The 20,677-nt window shown below is 48.9% G+C and overlaps 1 protein-coding gene across 4 annotated transcripts in view; it reads left to right on the forward strand.

Annotated features, from left to right (window-relative positions):
• The window catches only part of dock5 (dedicator of cytokinesis 5), a 106,354-nt gene that overhangs the window by 42,347 nt on the left and 43,330 nt on the right, over positions 1-20,677 (forward strand). For 3 of the 4 annotated variants that reach the window (XM_078565739.1, XM_078565740.1, XM_078565742.1), the window contains 13 exons: positions 907-1,087; positions 2,149-2,246; positions 3,545-3,634; positions 4,995-5,095; positions 5,745-5,879; positions 7,211-7,322; positions 8,451-8,521; positions 9,530-9,636; positions 13,603-13,739; positions 14,502-14,597; positions 16,188-16,286; positions 17,373-17,467; positions 18,759-18,837. In XM_078565739.1, coding sequence (XP_078421865.1) covers positions 907-1,087; positions 2,149-2,246; positions 3,545-3,634; positions 4,995-5,095; positions 5,745-5,879; positions 7,211-7,322; positions 8,451-8,521; positions 9,530-9,636; positions 13,603-13,739; positions 14,502-14,597; positions 16,188-16,286; positions 17,373-17,467; positions 18,759-18,837 — 1,401 coding nt within the window. The remainder of the gene's footprint in view (positions 1-906; positions 1,088-2,148; positions 2,247-3,544; positions 3,635-4,994; positions 5,096-5,744; positions 5,880-7,210; positions 7,323-8,450; positions 8,522-9,529; positions 9,637-13,602; positions 13,740-14,501; positions 14,598-16,187; positions 16,287-17,372; positions 17,468-18,758; positions 18,838-20,677) is intronic. The other variant, XM_078565741.1, reaches the window with a different exon arrangement.

The following is a 20,677-nucleotide window of genomic DNA, read 5'->3' on the forward strand; positions in this document are numbered from 1 at the left end:
TGCCTTCCTAATCACTTGCTGCACCTGCATACTAACTTTTTGTGATTCATGTACTAGGACATTGAGATGCCTCTGCACTGCAGCGTTCTGCAGCCTCTCTATTCAAATAATGTGATGCCTTTCTATTCTTCCTGCCAAAATGGACAACCCCAAATTTTCTGTCATTATACTCCATCTGCCAAATTTTTGTCCATTCACGCAACCTATCCATATCCCTTTGCATACTCTTTGTATTCTCCTCACAGCTTGCTTTCCTACCTATCTTTGTATCATCAGCAAATTTGGCTACAGTACAGTCAGTCCCTTCCTCCAAGTCACTAATATTGATCAAAACAAATTGAGGCGCCAGCAATGATCTGTGCAGTACTCCACTAGTTACAGTTTGCCAACTTGAAAATGACCCATTTATCCCCACTCACTGTTTCCTGTTAGTTAGCCAATCCTCTATCCATGCTCATATGCCACCCCCAGCATCATGAGCTCTTATCTTGTGTAGTAACCTTTCTTGTGGCACCTTATCAAATGCCTTTTGAAAATCCAGATATACTACATCTACTGGTTCCCCTTTATCCACCCTCCTCAAAGAACTCTAATAAATTTGTCAAACGTGATTTCCCTTTCACAAAACCCTGTTGACACCGCCTGATTGTATTATGAATTTCTAAATGTTCTGCTACTACCTCCTTCATAATGGATCCAAGCACTTTCCTGATGACAGGATGTTAGACAAACTCACCTTTCATTTCCTGCTTTCTGTCTCCCTCCTTTCTTGAATAGTGATGTTACATTTGCATGGCAGGGGAGCAAGTGCTGCTCTTGCAGAGAGCCAGGGCAGACATGATGGGCTGAATGGCCTCTGTCTGCGCTGTAACAATTCAATGATTCTAACATCTGACTCATCGCCAGGGAGACACGAAGAAAGCGGAAGATGCCAAGTGTTACCTCACGCAACCTGGCACCAAGGAAGAACAGGAAATGAGAGAGAATCAGTTTGGGAAAGGGATTCATCATTCCACCAGCTTATCTATCCTCAAGGATAGTTTTCAGGTTGCGACTCTTGTCTGTTCAACTAAACTCACTCAAAACGGTATGTTCCAAACATAACGGAGCCAAATATGACTGTATAGTTGGGTTTGTAAAAGACGAAAGTTTTCTTTGCTATTGTCCATCAATGTGCATGAATTTCCACTTTAAAGAGCTCCCCCCACTGCACAAATGTAACTTACCACTGTCCTGAGATATTTCAATTTTGTATGTAGCCCGTACAGCCCAGCTGATCGATTTTAAACAGCATGCTACTTTGGTTGTTTGTATCAGGCAGAGTACAGACTGGACTCAACCAGCTTGCAAAATCCAAATAACAACGCCTACTGTTAGATGCGATTCTGCAATTGGACAGCACTTTTTGAACAACCCTGAGTGCGCTAATAGCTACAGGAGTGGGATAGAATACTCTCCGCTTGCCTGGATGAGTGCAGCTCCAACAACACTCGAGAAGCTCGACACCACCCAGGGCAAAGCAGCCCCCTTGATCAACACCCCATCCACCACCTTAAACATTCACTCTCTCCACCACCGACACGCAGTAGCAGCAGTGTGTACCATCTACAAGATGCACTGCAGCAGCTTACCAAGGCTCCTCTGACAGCACCTTCCAAACCCACGACCTCTACCATCTAGAGGAACAGGGGCAGCAGACACATGGGAACACCACCACCTGCAAGTTCCCCTCCAAGCCACTCACCGTCCTGATTTGGAAATATGTCACCGTTCCTTCACTGTCGCTGGGTTAAAATCCTGGAACTCCCTTCCTAACAGCACTGTGGGTGTACCTACAACACATGAACGGCAATGGTTCCAGAAGGCAGCTCACCACCACCTTCTTAAGGGCAATTAGGGATGGGCAATAAATGCTGGCCCAGCCAGCGATGCCCACATCCTATGAACGAATAACAAAACAAAACTCATTGCTGTCCATGGGATCCGGGTGTGTGAAAATTTCCTACGTTACCACAGTGGCGAAACTTCGAAAGTACTTCATTGGCTGTGAAGCGCGTTGGGGGTGCTTTGTGGTCAAGAAAGGCGCTATATAAATGCAAGTTTGTCTTCCTGAATCTGTGGTATCTGCTGTGTGAATTGTGTTCACAGTTGACTTGCTGGGTCTGTTAAACTGGCGATCCAGCCATCAAAGCATCGAGCAAAACCTCAAGCGGCTGATGGAAGTGGATGGGAGCGAGATTGTAAAGGTGAGCAGACCACAAACATGGGTTCAAATCCCACCATGGCAGCCGGCGGAATTTAATGTCAATTAACTAATAAATTTGGAATAAAATTCCAGCCTCATTAAAAATGATCATGAAACTACTGGAACCCATCTGTTTCACTAATGCCCCTTTAGGGAAGGAAATCTGCTGTCCTTACCCGGTCTGGCCTACATGTGACTCCAGACCCACAGCGATGTGGTTAACTCTGAAACGACCTAACGAGCCACTCAGTTACCAACTGCTTACCGCCACCTTCGAGGGTGTTTAGGGATGGGTAATAAATGCTGCCTTTGCCACGGAGTCTCACACCCCAAGAATGAATATTAAGAAAAGAATGAATTTTGCTTTTTAAGGCAGCTATACCCTTTAGAGAGAGAGAGAGAGGGCAGAAGAACAAAGGAAAAACAGCAAATTAGGTTAACTTTCAGTTTTAATTTGTTCGACGATTTGTCAGTACATTTTATGGCACAGGTGGGGATGACCCTATTGCACAATTTCAAAATAAGGGGTCTTCCATTTAAGACGGAGGAATTTCATCTCTCGGAGGGTTGTTAGTCTGTGGAATTCTCTTCCCCAGAGAGCAGTGGAGGCTGGGCCATTGAATATATTCAAGGCTGGGTTCGACAGCTTGACACAGCAGGAAAGTGGAGCTAAGATCACAATCAGATCAGCCATGATCGAATTGGCTGGCAGGGCAGGCTCGAGGGGCCAAATGGCCCACTCCTGCTCCTAACTCTTATGGTATCGCTGGGAAAACAGTTTGGGGAGGCAGAGCGAAGGGGTTGAGCAAGGGCGCAGAGCCTCCCCCTGGTCGCCATTCATTAGCTCCGAGCATGGCCTTCGAGCACAGGCAGCAGTGGGCACAGCTGTGATGCCCATCCTTGCCCCCATGGCTGGGCAGCCTGTTGATTCACCATGGAGGCTCATACATGAAGGGATGGGCTGTTGGGGGTCGGAGTGTCGGTGCCTGGAGAGCATTGCTCAAAGCCTACAGAAGGGAGAGACTCGTGAAGGAAATTCTCAGACCAATTAAAACCAGTGATATTCTTTTGTTTCGTGCGAGTGTGCGCGCGAGTGTGTACACCTGTTTGTATGTGTGTCTGTGTGTGAGCACGCGTGTGCATGCGTGTGTGCCTGTGTCTGTGTGTGCATGTGTACACATGCGCGTGTGTGTTTGTGTGCACGTGTGTGTGTTTGTGTGCGAGTGCGTGTGGGTGTGCGTCTGCGTGACTGACCATTTTGGAAGACACTAACTCTTCCCCGAACTCCCTTTCTCTCAGTTTTTACAGGACACACTCGATGCACTCTTCAACATAATGATGGAGACCTCGGAAAGTGACACCTATGACTTTTTGGTCTTCGATGCCCTGGTAAGATAAGACTGCGGACTGGTCTCTCAGTTCAGCCCTCTGTCTGGTGGACATGTGTTTAAAATAAAGAACTATTGGTTACGAGGATAGATTGGAGAAACTGGGGCTGTTCTCCTTGGAGGAGAAAAGGTTGAGAGGGGATTTGATCGAGGTGTTCAAAATCATGAGGGGTCTGGACAGAGTAGATAGGGAGAGACTGTTCCCATTGGAGGAAGGATCGTGAACCAGAGGGCAGCGATTGAAGGTGATTGGTAAAAGAAGCAATGGAGACATGAGGAGAAAGTTTTTTACACAGCGAGTGGTTAGGATCTGGATTGCGCTGTCTGAGAGTGTGGTGGAGCCAGGGTCAGCCGAGGCATTCAAAAGGGAATTGGATCATTATCTGAAAGGAAGAATGTGCAGGGTTATGGGGAGAAGGTGGGAGAGTGCCACGAGGTGAATTGATCTTACAGAGAGCCAGTGCAGACAGGACAGACCGAATGGCCTCCTCCTGTGCTCTAGCCATTGTGTGATTCAGTTTAAAACTGGAGTTTATAAATGACCCATTGGACATGTGTGTGGTGGCTCTACAGATCATCTTAGGCCACAGGGGTATGAATGTCATATCAATGGATACGGTGACGCAGTGGTTATATCACTGGGCTAGTAACCCTGTGGGCTAGTGCTCTGGGACATGGGTTCAAATCCCACCAAGGCAGCTGCTAGGAATTAAAATTCAATGAATAAATGTAATATAAAATGCTTGTCTCAGAACTGGTGATGATGAAACTTCAAAGCGTCATTAAAAAGACATCTGCTTCACGAGAGTGGGAAGGAAATCTGCTGTCCTTACCCGGTCTGGCCTATAGGTGACTCCAGACCCACAGCAAGAGACTTGTGAAAGGGCTGCAGGCGGGCGGATGTGCAAGATCCCAGGGCGCTACTAAGGGAAAGCAAGGGAATTCTTCTCAATGTCTTGGGCAACGTTAATCCTGCAACCAACATTACAGAAAAGCAGAGATGATTGGGCCATGATTGCACTGCTTTTTTTTTGTGTGTGGGACCTTCCTGTGTGCAAATTGGCTGCCAGGTTTCTTAGATTTCAAAGGTGTGTGACTGGCTGTGGGGGCGCCTAGGCGTGTCCTGAATTGTGAAAGGCGCGATAGCAGTGTGAGGCTTTTGGGACCATTTGTGAGGCCCAATTTGATCTTGCAGCCTGGGGCTGTTGTAAGAATTGGGCACCAGGAGAGGTGAAGCAAAGCGCACACTGCTCCAACAAAGCGGCCCAGCTGCTACGTTTGGCGTGTGCTATGTCCCCGCGTTGTTTTTGTCTCCCAATAAATTCCAAACCTCATTGCTTCTCTCTCTCTCGCTTCTCCAGGTTTTTATCATCTCCCTCATCGGAGACATCAAATTTCAGCACTTTAATCCAGTTTTGGAGACCTACATCACCAACCACTTCAGTGCCACACTGGCATATGTGTGAGTATAACTGTGGGGATGTACTGAAATCTCTCTCGGAAGGATCTCTGCGGATAGCTCAGTTGGGGAATGAATGCCAAGGGTTGATTAATTGACCAGAAACTGAACTGGACCAGCCACATAAATACTGTGGCTACAAAAGCAGGTCAGAGGCTGGGAATTCTGCGGTGAGTAACTCACCTCCTGACTCCCCAAAGCCTGTCCACCATCTACAAGGCACAACTCAGGAGTGTGATGGAATACTCCCCACTTGCCTGGATGAGAACAGCTCCCCCAACACTCAAGAAACTCGACACCATCCAGGACAAAGCAGCCCGCTTGATTGGCACTACGTCCACCACCTTAAACATTCACTCCCTCCACCACCAACGCGCAGTAGCAGCAGTGTGTACCATCTACAAGATGCCCTGCAGCAACTTGCCAAGGCTCCTTAGGTGGCACCTTCCAAACGCACAACCACTACCATCTAGAAGGACAAGGGCAGCAGGTGCATGGGAACACCCTCATCTGCAAGTTCCCCTCCAATCCACTCACTATCCTGACGTGGAAATATATCACCGTTCCTTCACTGTCGCTGGGTCAAAATTCTGGAACTGGACTCCAGGGGGTGAAATGGTTACGTGATGTCCCTTCCCATATTTCCTTGCAGGAAACTGGCCAAAGTGTTGAACTACTATGTGGCGAAGGCAGAAAATACAGACAAAACGGAACTCCTTTTCTCTGCGCTGAAAGCGCTGAAATACATCTTCCGCTTCATAATCCAATCGAGGCAATTGTATCTGAGGTAAGGAAACATCACGGTCACTTAATTCTTGAAATTTGGAACTGGGAATCCACTTGGGCTCATCTGGGAATTCAAATATTGGATTGCAGCGCTTAGTCTCGGTTCACTTATTTTGGATTGGACAGACTGTGACTAGATGATCGAAGAATCTCTTGGGACCTCAGTGTACTGAAATCAAAAGTCACCTCGTTCCTTTCTGCGATATCCCAATCCTCTCCCAGGCATTTTCCCGCTTTGAAACCCTCATCCATGCCTTTAGTTAGCCCGAGACCTGACTATTCCACTGCATTCCAAACCAACATCTCTCCCCTATCACTCCTACCCCTGCAAAGTTACACTCCTCCAAAACTCCACTGCCCCTATCCCACCTCGCACCAATGTCCCATTCAGCCAGCACCCCCTGTGCTCGCTGATCTACACTGGTTCTCAGCCCAGCAGCACCTCGATTTGAAAACTTCCCCCTCCTTGTGTTCGAATCCCTCCAAGAACTCGCCCCACCCCCCCTCCCTACTCTATAATCTCCTGCAGCCCCACAACCTTCTGAGATCTCTGCACTTCTCCAGTCCTGGCCTCTTGAGCATCCCTGATTTTAATCTCTCCACCACTGGCAGCCATGCCTTCAGTTGCCTGGGCCCCAAGGAATCCCTCCCTTAACCTCCCCATCTCTTTTCCCTCCTTTAAGACTGTTGTGTCATGGGTTTGTTTCATGTCTTCTTGATGATCTCTTGAGGCTTGTATGTTGAAACAAGAACCATTTATTGGTAACCCTTAACTATGTACAGAATCCAGTTGCTGCCATGCAGATTTTTCCTAGACTGTTCTCCAAGTCTATTACCATGTGACTCTATACATCATACCATGGAGGCTGCTATTCTCCAGTCCAAGCACCTTTACATTACAATGGCATGCAGGCACACACAACAAAGACACTGCTTAAAACTAGCTACCCGACCAAACATTTGCTCGCCTCGTCTAATATCAGTGCGGCTTTAGTAATTATCTCATAAGATACCATGGGATGTTTTCCAACACTAAAAGTGCTAGATAAGTGAAGATTGCCTGGAGGGGTTACTGGGCACAGGAACTTGCTAGAGTAGCCCTGGTTGAAATGAGCAGACAGTAGTAGGTGGTCAGACCCTGAGGTTCCTATCTATCACTCCAATCGGGCCTGGTTCACCAATTTGGCCATCATCTAACGCCAGTTCACTAGCTCAGCTGTCAGTGGGAAAGATTTGGTTGAGGTTGCAGTGGGGGTTTAACACACTACTGCACACATCAGAACATGTGCCAAAGTGACCCACGTTGATGAGGACTGTTCTTTCAAACTGTAGGATCTATGGGACGCAGGGGGATGACAATGAGTTCTACGAATCCATCCGACAATTGTTCCTGTCATTTAACTCGCTGATGGACAGACCTCTGGAGGAATCTGTGAAAATTAAGGTTTGTGGTAGACGAGGAGGCTGGCCTGCTGGTGTTTCCTGAGGGATACTGTCCCTCCCACGTCGCTACCCCCCATCAACCTTTCACCTGTAAAACCTTCAGAAAACTTTTGTGAATTTTGTGTTAATGTTTACCTACAAGAAGGAAGATATTGGATTTCAGACACACTGTATCACATCAAACACTCCCAGGACAGGTACAGCAAGGGGTTAGATACAGAGTAAAGCTCCCACTACACTGTCCCCATCAAACACTCCCAGGACAGGTACTGCACGGGGTTAGATACAGAGTAAAGCTCCCTCTACACTGTCCTCATCAAACACTCCCGGGACAGGTACAGCACAGGGTTAGATACAGAGTAAAGCTCCCTCTACACTGTCCCCATCAAACACTCCCAGGACAGGTACAGCACGGGGTTAGATACAGAGTAAAGCTCCCTCTACACTGTCCCCATCAAACACTCCCAGGACAGGTACAGCACGGGGTTAGATACAGAGTAAAGCTCCCTCTACACTGTCCGCATCAAACACTCCCAGGACAGGTACAGCACGGGGTTAGATACAGAGTAAAGCTCCCTCTACACTGTCCGCATCAAACACTCCCAGGACAGGTACAGCACGGGGTTAGATACAGAGTAAATAACTCTCTAATCTGCTCCAACAACATGCCAAAGTCCTGTGTCTGAGACGAGGGTCAGTGCTCACGCTCCTAGCCCAGCATGGCCATCGTTACGGTGGGAGGTCGCCAGTCGTGTGGTGATATTCCGTGCTGTCCTCCCAGCCGTTAAAAACTGCGCTCGGAGGTTGAACCCGGGTTGCAGCTGGAATGAGGAATTCCCACACGGCTTTGGCAAGCGACAGCGAGAGTGAGCAGGAGATTCCATGAGGGACTCTGGGGGTGGGTGACAGGAGAAAATGACCCCACATACCGTCCATTTGCACAAGGGCGGGAGGAGTAATTGTGACCTCCTGCCACAAGGGGCGCTGACGGTTGTTGTTCAGACCCCGTTTCCCTTTGGCGTCTCCCTATTCCCCATTGGAACTGCAGCCGAGCAATGTTCTGACTGAAATGGCATCATCGCTCCGCGCTGTTTCTTTTTTTTTTAAAGGTTCTTTTTCCTCTCTTCAGGGAGCTGCTCTGAAGTATCTGCCGACTATCGTCAACCCCGTGATGCTGGTGTTCGACCCGAATGAACTCAGGTAGCTCTCCGTGTGCAACCTGGCAGCCGCCATACTCTCAGCACTGCACATCCCGCCTAGCACACGCACACGCCACACCCGAGCATTGAACCCACAGGCTCCCACTCTGTCTGCCCACGTTGACCGCTGTCCCCGTCACCCCCGAGGCTGCTTGAGCATGGCAGGCCTCGGCATCGCACCCCTATCCCCCCCTAACCCGTGGGACGCTTTTCAGGTGTGCCATTGAGCGAGGAATTCGATTTTGGTTGGGCCAGCGCAGGAGGAGGCCATTCAGCCCATCCGAGTCCATGCTGGCTCTCTATAAGTCAATCCAGTCAGTCCCATTCCCCGCTCTGTTCCTGTATCCCTGCGAGTTTATTTCCCTCAAGTGTCCATCCAATTCCCTTTGGAAATCATTCATCGTCTCCGTTTCCACCCCCCTCGTGGGCAGCGAGTTCCAGCTCATTCCCACTCGCTGTGTAAAAATCTTCCTCCTCACACCCCTCCATATCTCTTAACCAAAACCTTAAATCTGTGTCCCCCTAGTCCTTGCACCATCAGCCAATGGGAACAGCTTCTCTTTGTCTACCTTATCCAAACCTGTCAGAATCTTGTCCGCCTCTATCAAATCTCCCCTCAATCTCCTTTGCTCCAAGGAGAACAACCCCAGCTTCTCCGACCTAACCTTGTAGCTAAAACCCCTCATCCCTGGAACCATTCTGGTAAATCTCCTCCGCACCCTCTCAATGACCCTCACATCCTTCCTAAAGAGTGGTAACCAGAACTGGACACAATGCTCTAGTTGTGGCCTAACCAGAGCTTTATAAAGGTTCAGTATAATGTCCCTGCTTTTGTACTCAATACCTCTCTTTATGAAGCCCAAGATCCCAAAAGTTTTACTAACCACTCTCTCAGTGTGTCCTGCCACCTTGAAAGATCGATGCACACGAGCCCACACTGACCCCTGTGGATAAGGCTGCCTTCCATTGACTTGGCCTCACTTACACTTGCCTCTGTTTCCCTCTGCAGTGTCCTCTTTACCAAGTTCATCCAGAGTATCCCTGACAACCAGTTAGTGCGGCAAAAGCTGAACTGTATGTGTAAGGTGGTGGAGAGTGAGCTCTTCAAACTGCCGGGTGAGTGGACCGGCGCAGTCTGGAGTGACGCAGGCACTTCTGAGTCAGCCCAGCGCATCCTGGAGTGAGTCTGAGGACAGTGAGTTACAGGAGAGTGAGGAGAGAGTTAGTTACAGGACAGAGAGAGAGAGAGGGGGGGAGTTACAGAACAGAGAGAGAGAGGGGGAGTTACAGAACAGAGAGAGAGGGGGGGAGTTACAGAACAGAGAGAGAGGGGGAGTTACAGAACAGAGAGAGAGGGGGGGAGTTACAGAACAGAGAGAAAGAGGGAGTTACAGGACAGAGAGAGAGAGAGAGGGAGTTACAGGACAGAGAGAGAGAGAGAGGGAGTTACAGGACAGAAAGAGAGAGGGAGTTACAGGACAGAAAGAGAGAGGGAGTTACAGGACAGAGAGAGAGAGGGAGTTACAGGACAGAGAGAGAGAGGGAGTTACAGGACAGAGAGAGAGAGGGAGTTACAGGACAGAGAGAGAGAGGGAGTTACGGGACAGAGAGAGAGAGAGAGGGAGTTACGGGACAGAGAGAGAGGGGGGGAGTTACAGGACAGAGAGAGAGGGGGGGAGTTACAGAACAGAGAGAGAGAGAGAGAGGGAGTTACAGGACAGAGAGAGGGAGTTACAGGACAGAGAGAGAAAGGGAGTTACAGAACAGAGAGAGAGAGAGAGAGGGGGAGTTACAGGACAGAGAGAGAGAGAGGGGGAGTTACAGGACAGAGAGAGAGAGAGAGAGGGGGAGTTACAGGACAGAGAGAGAGAGAGGGGGAGTTACAGGACAGAGAGAGAGAGAGAGAGGGAGTTACAGGACAGAGAGAGAGAGAGAGGGGGAGTTACAGGACAGAGAGAGAGAGAGAGAGGGGGGGAGTTACAGGACAGAGAGAGAGAGAGGGGGAGTTCAGGACAGAGAGAGAGAGGGAGTTACAGGACAGAGAGAGGGGGAGTTACGGGACAGAGAGAGAGAGAGTTACGGGACAGAGAGAGAGGGGGAGTTACGGGACAGAGAGAGAGAGAGAGGGAGTTACAGGACAGAGAGAGAGAGAGGGGGAGTTACGGGACAGAGAGAGAGAGGGGGAGTTACGGGACAGAGAGAGAGGGGGAGTTACAGGACAGAGAGAGAGGGGGAGTTACAGGACAGAGAGAGAGGGGGAGTTACAGGACAGAGAGAGAGAGGGAGTTACGGGACAGAGAGAGAGGGGGAGTTACAGGACAGAGAGAGAGAGGGGGAGTTACAGGACAGAGAGAGAGAGGGAGTTACAGGACAGAGAGAGAGAGAGGGGGAGTTACGGGACAGAGAGAGAGGGAGTTACAGAACAGAGAGAGAGAGAGAGGGAGTTACAGGACAGAGAGAGAGGGGGAGTTACGGGACAGAGAGAGAGAGAGGGGGAGTTACAGGACAGAGAGAGAGGGGGAGTTACGGGACAGAGAGAGAGAGAGGGGGAGTTACGGGACAGAGAGAGAGGGTGAGTTACGGGACAGAGAGAGAGAGAGAGGGTGAGTTACGGGACAGAGAGAGAGAGAGGGGGAGTTACGGGACAGAGAGAGAGAGAGGGGGAGTTACGGGACAGAGAGAGAGAGAGGGGGAGTTACGGGACAGAGAGAGAGAGAGGGGGAGTTACGGGACAGAGAGAGAGTGGGAGTTACGGGACAGAGAGAGAGTGGGAGTTACGGGACAGAGAGAGAGAGGGGGAGTTACGGGACAGAGAGAGAGGGGGAGTTACGGGACAGAGAGAGAGGGGGAGTTACGGGACAGAGAGAGAGTGGGAGTTACGGGACAGAGAGAGAGAGGGGGAGTTACGGGACAGAGAGAGAGAGGGGGAGTTACGGGACAGAGAGAGAGGGGGAGTTACGGGACAGAGAGAGAGTGGGAGTTACGGGACAGAGAGAGAGTGGGAGTTACGGGACAGAGAGAGAGGGTGAGTTACAGGACAGAGAGAGAGAGCGAGTGAAAGTTACAGGACTATTATGACACAGCTGATGGTAAAGGCTGAGTCGTTCAAATCCCAGAGGGAAACTTGAAACAACTGTCATAACCCATTTTTGCAGTTTGTAATTTCGAGATGCAGATTTTGAATTCAGCAGGAATGAGACCACCGAGTCGAATGTTTTTTATATAAAACTAAATTAAACATTTATTAATTTAACAACAAATTAAACACATACACATGGCTACAAATTACTACTATAATAACTTTTAAACAAATCCCCAAATTAATCACCCCCAGATACATCTCCACTAAGGCAACAATAACCCATAGACTTTAAATAGACACCAGGCAAAGCACATTTGACCTTACAAATTCTAAATGAGGTTCCTTTGCAAGTTGGTTGGAGGCGTACAGGCTGGTTAGGTATTTATTACCTCTCCCTTACACACACAAACTCCTTTCTTTATATTACTAGCTTTCCCTTTGACTGTAAACTCTCCATTGTATCACTAGGCCTTTTGAACTTCGGCTCTTCCAGCAATAAAACCTCTTTCATAGCCTTAGGTTTAGTAGTAAGCTGAAAAAACAAACCCATTGTTTGGCTTCTTCTAGCCTGGTGCAAGATTTTATCTGCAGTCTTGATTGGTTTATTCAACAAATGCAAATGAACACTTTGATAAAAGCAAAATACTGCGGATGCTGGAAATCTGAAACTAAAACAAAAATAGCTGGAAAAACTCAGCAGGTCTGACAGCATCTGTGGAGAGGAAAACAGTTAACGTTTCGAGTCCTTATGACTCTTCTTCAGAGTCATACAGACTCGAAACATTAACCCTGTCTTCCTCTCCACAGATGCTGTCAGACCTGCTGAGTTTTTCCAAGTGAACCTTACTGTTTTCCTTATTGTTCACCCAACTAACATCTCAAGACTACTCTACGTCAAGGCACACAGACCCGCTGGCTTTAATCTAATTAACACACACACACACACACACACACACACACACCCCCCTAGACACAGACCCCCACTAGAATTCTATTTTAAAAAGTAACTTCCAATAACATTATACACATTAATATCTCTTCATCACAAGGACAGAGAGAGAGAGTGCGTTACAAGACAGAGAGCGCAGAGGGAGTTACAGGACAGAGAGAGAGAATTACAGGACAAAGAGAGAGAGAAGGCATTACAGGACAGAGAAGAGAGTGGGTTACAGGACAGAGAGCGAGTGGGTTACAGGACAGAGAGCGAGTGGGTTACAGGACAGAGAGCGAGTGGGTTACAGGACAGAGAGCGAGTGGGTTACAGGACAGAGAGCGAGTGGGTTACAGGACAGAGAGCGAGTGGGTTACAGGACAGAGAGCGAGTGGGTTACAGGACAGAGAGCGAGTGGGTTACAGGACAGAGAGCGAGTGGGTTACAGGACAGAGAGCGAGTGGGTTACAGGACAGAGAGCGAGTGGGTTACAGGACAGAGAGCGAGTGGGTTACAGGACAGAGAGCGAGTGGGTTACAGGACAGAGAGCGAGTGGGTTACAGGACAGAGAGCGAGTGGGTTACAGGACAGAGAGCGAGTGGGTTACAGGACAGAGAGCGAGTGGGTTACAGGACAGAGAGCGAGTGGGTTACAGGACAGAGAGCGAGTGGGTTACAGGACAGAGAGCGAGTGGGTTACAGGACAGAGAGCGAGTGGGTTACAGGACAGAGAGCGAGTGGGTTACAGGACAGAGAGCGAGTGGGTTACAGGACAGAGAGTTACAAGACAGAGATGCAGAGGGAGTTACAGACAGAGAGAGAGTGTTACAGGACAGAGAGAGGGAGGGAGAGAGAGAGAGAGAGTGTTACAGGACAGAGAGAGGGAGGGAGAGAGAGAGAGAGTTACAGGACAGAGGGCTAACAAGTTACAGGATGGTGAGGAGAGGGAGAGACAGTGCAAGTTACAGGTGAACTTGTGATGTCTGGGTCCCTGGAAAGTTGGATGTTCAGTCACAGTTGCTTTCAGTCGAGCACTTTGAAAATATTACTATCTTGGTGTCGCTCCACAGAGTGCAGGGACATCCTCCTACCCCTCATCATCGACCAGCTCAGCGGGCAGCTGGATGATAACACCAGCAAACCGGACCACGAGGCCTGTGCACACTTACTGAGCAGTATGCTTGAGGTTCTGGACAGGAGTAACATTGTGAGTAGCGCTCTATCTTCCACGCTCTGTAGAGTCATTGAAGGAGGCCATTCAGCCCGTCGAGTTCCATGCCATTTGTCCTTAAAGCAAAGGGAAAGAGCAAGGATGGTGAAACTATGCAATTGTTGGGGAGGGAATCTCATTTGGCGTGCAATAAACTGTCACTGGTATAGAGGGCTCAGTTGAATATTGCAGAATGGGAGACATGTTGCCAAATATTTTTGTCCTGCGTCTTAAAGGAGGAAAGTGCGGTAGAGGGGTGGAGAGGTGTAGGGAGGGAATTCCAGAGCTTGGGGCCCAGGCAGCTGAAGGTATGGCCGCCAATGGTGGAGCGATTAAAATCGGGGATGCTCGAGAGGCCGGAATTAGAGGAGCGCAGAGATCTCGGAGGTTTGTGGGGCTGGAGGAGATTACAGAGATAGGGAGGGGGCGAGGCCATGGAAGGATTTGAAAACAATAGTTGAGTCCTCGAAGGCATGGACGAGGATGAGCTGAGATGGGCTGAAGCCAGCGTCGCTATGGGAGGCGGGAATAGGCCGTCCTAGTGGCGGCGCAAGCATGAGTTCAGAAGCTCATCTCGGGGTCGAATCGCTCACACCCGCGTTGCCGCGGTAACACTAAATGAATGGGTTGAGCTGGTTGGGCGGCGTAGATCGGGGAGATGGATGGGGGATTGGGGTGGGGTAGCGTTGTCGACATGCCGGGTGGTGTGAGAGGACAGTCTGTCAGTATCTTTTTGCCCGATGTCTCGCGTCGTTGCAGGGACCGCGTCAAGCTCACGTCCAGCTGATCATGCTGAGGTTGCTGAGGAGGATTAACCGCACGGTGATAGGAATGAACCGGCAGTCCAGCCAGATCGTGAGTTCCCTCTTATCATCCCGTTCACGCTCAGGTGCCAGGGTCTCCCCGAATCTCATACCCGCCGGCTGACAGGGCCCTGCGTCCCTAGACTGCCTGCACCACTGAGAAATGGGAATTTTAACCCTTTCTCAAAAATAACAGGCGGGCTTGGGAGGCTGAAGTGTTAACAATCTGACCACTTGTGGTTTTCAGTTCAGCCATTATAATGAGGCTGAGGGCCTATGCCTTCTGCTCCCTCACACACATTCTGGAACCGCCCCACCTCGGGTTGGCTGCATCAAGGAAACAGAGGAGCAGAGAGCCAGTCAGGCCCCGCTGTGCAATTTGGCAGAAAATTTGGCAAACATTTGGCTTCCTGGCCTCAATCTGGCTTCCAGTTCACTCACACGCCCCGCCCCCCTAAACCCCCCCCACCCCAAGTAAAAAAAGTTTTTTTTGTACACACCAATTCTCCCCAGTAAAGGTCTCTTTAGAGAGCCAGTAGTGACTGCGGAGATCCCCACATGGACCTGCTTGACTGACTTGCAGTCAAGATTCCCTTATTAGTCACCCTATCACAAAAGAAGGCCACTCAGCCCGTCAGGTCTATGATTGGGAGCCTCCCCTGGGGCGAGGAAATCTTGCCAGGTTAGAGCACGGCGATGTTCAAGTCCCCCCCATCCCCACGAGATTCTTTTGTGTTATGACAAATGCAGTTGGTAAAGCTGAGTTATTTAAAAATCCCAGAGGGAAACTTTAAACAACTGTCATAACCTATATTTTTAAGTGGTATGTTTTGAGATGCTGCTCTAAATTCAGGAATAAGACTACCAGTTCTCGAGGTTTTACATCAAACTAAAGGAAATATTCTTTTAAGTTACATAGGTTAAAAATATATATACACATGTCTACAAATTACTACGATCACAACTTTTAACAAGTTCCCAAACTAATCTCCATTAAGGCCACAGCAACTCATAGACTTAACCAAACACCAGGAAAAGTGTCTTCACCTTACAAATTCAAAATGAGGTTCTTTTCACTGTGGAGCCAGTTGGAGGCTGGCAGCTGCCTTTTGATCTTACGTTGCCTCTGCCTGAACACCCGAAAACTACTGAAGTTATACCTACCACCACTGATTGAATTCAACCACTCATTGTCTCATCAGTCTTTTTGAACTTTACCTTATAACAATGAAACCCCATTCATTGTAATTTTATTAGTAATATAAACATATGGCTTGGTAGCTGCTAGATAGGCGTCGGTTTTCACCCCACTTCTTGAATGCTCTATTCAAAAAATGCAAATACACTCTGTCTCTCTGTTTACATCTCAAACTAGTACATATCAAAGCACCCAGACTAGCTGGCTTTAATCTGATTAAGACACACCCGCAGACTAAACCTCTATTTTAAAAGAAAAATATTTTCTAAAATATTATATACATTAATAGTTTCATGACATTTGACACTCAACGTCTCACTCGGTTGGGGGGCGTGTCGGTGGAGTCTGTCTCCGGGCAGACTAGTGTTGGAAGGGGAGAGTGGGTTCTCTATTGGTCATTCCAGGATGCTAACTCCCTCTCTGGCTCTCCCCCTCCCCCTATAGGGCCCTTTCATCGCCTGCATGACAGCCATTCTGAACCAAATGGAAGACAGCCATTACGCACACTATATCAACACCTTCAAGACGCGCCATGACATCATAGTAAGTAAAGCCTTTCTTCCGTTCCTTCTCATAGATTAATTGCAGCTCCAGGGGGAAGCCATTCGGGCCCTCGAGTCCACGCCGGTTCATTCCGAAACCTCTCCTTGAGTCATGACCGGATTGCCTCGGTTAAAGGGGTATTCAAGAGCGGGTTACCTAGTCTTGGGTTCCTTGCGGTTTGTGGGGGCTAGCTGCATGCAAATTGGTGGCACCAGCTCCTACATGCCAGCCGTAACCACTCCATTGGCTGGAAGGTATTTTGGTTGTGAACGGCATGATCAAAATGCGCCTTTTTGTTCTGAGGTGCATGCGTGAATGGGTTTGCCTCTTCAGTGTCCTCAACACAACCGAGTGGCTTGCTCAGCCATCTCAGAGGGCAGTTAAGAGCCAACCACATTGCTGTGGGTCTGGATTCACATGTAGGCCAGACCGGGTAAGGATGGCAGATTTCCTTCCCTAAAGGACATTAGTGAACCAGATGGGGTTTTTACGATTAGTCCATCATTTCATGGTCACCACTAATGAGATGAGCATTTTATTCCAGATTAATTAAATTTAAATCCCCTTACCTGTCATGGTGGGATTTGAACTTGTGACTCCCAATCATTAATCCAGTCTTCTGGATTACTAGACCAATAATATTACCACCATGCTACCATGCCCGTATATTCGACCCAAGGAATCATAATATACTTATAATCTTGCCTCACCTCTGCAGATAAGCACTTTGAAATAAATAGGGGTTTGTTGCTGCTGCTCGTTTGGTCCTGAGGTTGTGAGAAGACACTCTGATGCACCTCAAGGCTCCTAATTGTAGTGTATTGAAAATTGCAATGTGCATTTTGTCCATTTGATGCTACCATACATACATATACCAGAATAGGGAGTCTGCTAGGAAGAAATAAAAAAGGCTCTGTGTTTTAACAGGACGCGCAGTTCTAATTCAAAAGGTCTCGGGCTGAATTTGTGACTGTTTCTGCCCCTAGAAATTCACACTAATCACCAAATGTTCTAGCATCATCACAAGTGCCTTTTCCTCCCTGATGGTTTGAAAACTGATTTGAGCTCCATGTGCTTCCTTCCCAGGATTTCCTGATGGAGACGTTCATTATGTTCAAGGATCTCATTGGGAAGAATGTATATCCATCGGATTGGATGGTGATGAATATGGTGCAGAACAGGTAGGGATGTTCGCAGGGAGGAAGGGAACGGGCGCAGAGTGCGATCCCAGGACATAGATCTGAAACCTGTGAGGCAGTGCAGCCTCCCAAGATGGCATCAACAATTCATCGTCCTGGGCATATACCAGTTGGATACATGTCCCCACAGCACAGAGGGGATTGGGCCCATGGGCTTTTCATGAAAATGGGGTTTTAAACGCTCACTTTGCTCTGTGTAAGACAGAATTATCCTTGCGTTTTACCTCACAATGCGTCAGATATCTGAATCTTCTTCAGCAGTGAGATCCTCGGAGCTTTTCGGATCCCCTGCTGTTTATTCCCTTCTTGTCCCGAGAACTTGGGCAAGGTTCAATTCCATCCTCGTGTCTGGTACGAATTAAATATCGGGAGGTCGGAAGCCATTGTTTTCAGCTCTCGCTCCGCACTCTGTTCCCAAGCTACCGACTCCCTCCCTCTCCCTGGCAACAGTCTGAGATTAAGCCAGTCAGTTCACAGCCTTGGTGTCACATTCAACCCTGAGGTGAGCTTCCGGCTTCATATTCGCACCATTCCTAAGAATGCCCATTCCCATCTCCGTAACCTCATCTGACCTCACCCAAATCTTAGCTCGCTGAATAAAAGAGGCCAACTTTCCTTGTGCTTCTGCAGATGAATGTGTGTCACTTTGAGCAGCGGTCAGCTACATCGGCCGTATTTCCCAGTGATTGGCTGATGGAATCAAACAACATGCCCCTTCAGTTGTTTGCAACAGGCAGAGTACAGGCCGTACTCGAGCCATCCCTGCTTGCTGAACATAACAGAACTTCTACTGTGAGATATAATTGGGCAGCACTTGATGAACAATCCCGAGTGCGCTGATAGCTACACTAACAACCAATTCAAAATGATCAGTTGAGCTCGTAATGCGGCTCATTTACACCTGTTAGAAGCGACATACATTCATTCACGGGGTGCCGCTCTCTGCAAACAAAAGGAATACGTTCAAGCCTTTTTTGAATTACGTGGGAGCCTGGGGAGCCAATAGTTCCCCATTGCTTTCTCCATGGCAATGCCTCAGCCAATTAGAGTCGAATTGCCAACCAATCAGCACCCTTCTCTCCGGTACATAAATTGTTGTGATTGTTTGAAATTTGGCATTCTTGCATTTGTCCTGATGAGTGCAAGATGAAAAGCTTCAGCAACATGCGTCTCTTTTCAGCAAGGTTAAAGAAGGAATCAAAGGATTAGCCAAGTCGAAGAAGTTGTGTGCTTTGTGCTCAGTCATTTTTTTCCCCTCTCTCTCTCTCCGTAGGGTTTTTCTGCGTGCCATTAACCAGTTTTCAGCCGTCCTGAACAAGCTGTTCCTCGACCAAGCAAACTTTGAGTTACAGGTGAGTGGGGGATTCTCTCGTGGAGAAACAGCAATCGTCCCTCGAAGCTCAACAGCGAGAAGCGTTGCCGAGTACACCACAAAAGGAAAGGGGGGAGGAATGGAGAGGGCGGGGTGAAAACTGATGGAGGAATCATTGCCTCAGCTGCAGGCTGTTAATCTCTGGCATCACACTCGAAAGCAGCTACGGTTGTCGGAATGGAGGTTTGACACCCTGCTGTCTGAGTGTCGACAGAGTTGTGGGCAGCTCGCTCTCTCTTTCTCTCCCTCTGAGAGGCTGACACTCCAGTGCAGTACTGAGGGAGTGCTGCACTGTCGCAGGTACCATCTTTCGGATGAGATGCTAAACCCTCCTGCCCTCTCAGGAGGACATAAAAGACCCCGTGGTACTATTTCGGGTAAGATCTGGGGGGGAGGGGAGGGGGGGTTCTGACCAATATTTATCCTTTAAAATCAACGCCACACAAGAGAGAAAAAAACAGATTATCTGCTTATTACCACATCGCTGTTTGTGGGAGCTTGCTGTGCACACATTAGCTGCTGTGTTTCCGACATTACAGCAGGGACTTCACTATTTTGGCTGTAAAGTGCTATAGGACGTCCGGTGGTCGTGAAAGGTGCTATATAAATGCAAGTCCTTCTCTGTTAAACCTTTGTCCTGTGTCTAACAATGAAGAAGTGTGAGTTGTTAAACTGTCAACATCACTTCCTCAGCAACAAGGTAGATGTCAGAAGTTGGTCCACGAATGCCCACCACACACCGAGGGCAGGATTTTCCCATCGGTGAGCGGGGGCGGGGCCCACTCGCCGATGCGTAAAATGGCGCGCGGTGACATCAGGGGGAACTCACGACATCACCGCGCCCCATTTACATTTTCAGGAAGACAGGGGCGCAGTGAGATCAGCTGTGCGCCCGCCGACCTGTCAATGGCCAATTGAGGCCATTGACAGAGTCATTAAACTAATTAGTGGACCTGCCCGTCCAACCTTAAGGCTGGCGGGCAGGCCAGGAGCCCCAGCGGGAATTAGAAAAAACATGAAACCTCATCCACAGGCGGGATGAGGTTTCATGTAGGTTTTTAAAAATTTTAATAAAGGATTTGTATGGACATGTCCCAACTCATGTGACAGTGTCACAAGTGGGGACATGATAGGGAAACTTTATTGTTCTATTTTTATCTTTTTTACATTTAGAGCCGATCTCCCTGAGGCAGCACTTAGCTTCAGGGAGATGAGTGTGTGCTTTCGTGCGTATGCGCGAAAGAGCACACACGCGATTTTGGGATCGTCCCCCCCCCCAACCCGCACAGGGAGTGCATAGCGCTTCTGTGCGGATGTCACGCTGGGCGGGCCTCAATTGGTCCGCCCACGTAAACTAGCAGCACGCCTCCGATCGGGGGCGCCAATCAGAAGCACGCCTGTGCATGCCTGCACGCGCCCGCCCATCAACCTCCCCCCCCACCCCCCGCCCCGAAAGGGGGAAAATTCAGCCCCAAACTTCGAAAAGGTGGATAGCAAGTCCCAGTTTTATTTTTATTCATTCACGGATGTGGGCTTCGCTGGCTGGGCCAGCATTTATTGCCCCACCCCTAATTGCCCCTTGAGAAGGTGGTGGTGAGCTGCCTTCTTGAACCGCTGCAGTCCATGTGGTGTAGGTACACCCACAGCGCTGTTAGGGAGGGAGTTCCAGGATTTTGATTCAGTGACAGTGAATGAACGGCAATATATTTCCAAGTCAGGATGGCGAGTGACTTGAAGGGGAACTTCCAGGTGGTGGTGTTCCCATTCGTCTGCTGCCCTTGTCCTTCTAGGTGGTAGAGGTCACAGGCTTGGAAGGTGCT

This window comes from Cetorhinus maximus, chromosome 20 (assembly GCF_964194155.1).
Source record: "Cetorhinus maximus chromosome 20, sCetMax3.hap1.1, whole genome shotgun sequence".
Lineage (NCBI taxonomy): Eukaryota > Metazoa > Chordata > Chondrichthyes > Lamniformes > Cetorhinidae > Cetorhinus > Cetorhinus maximus.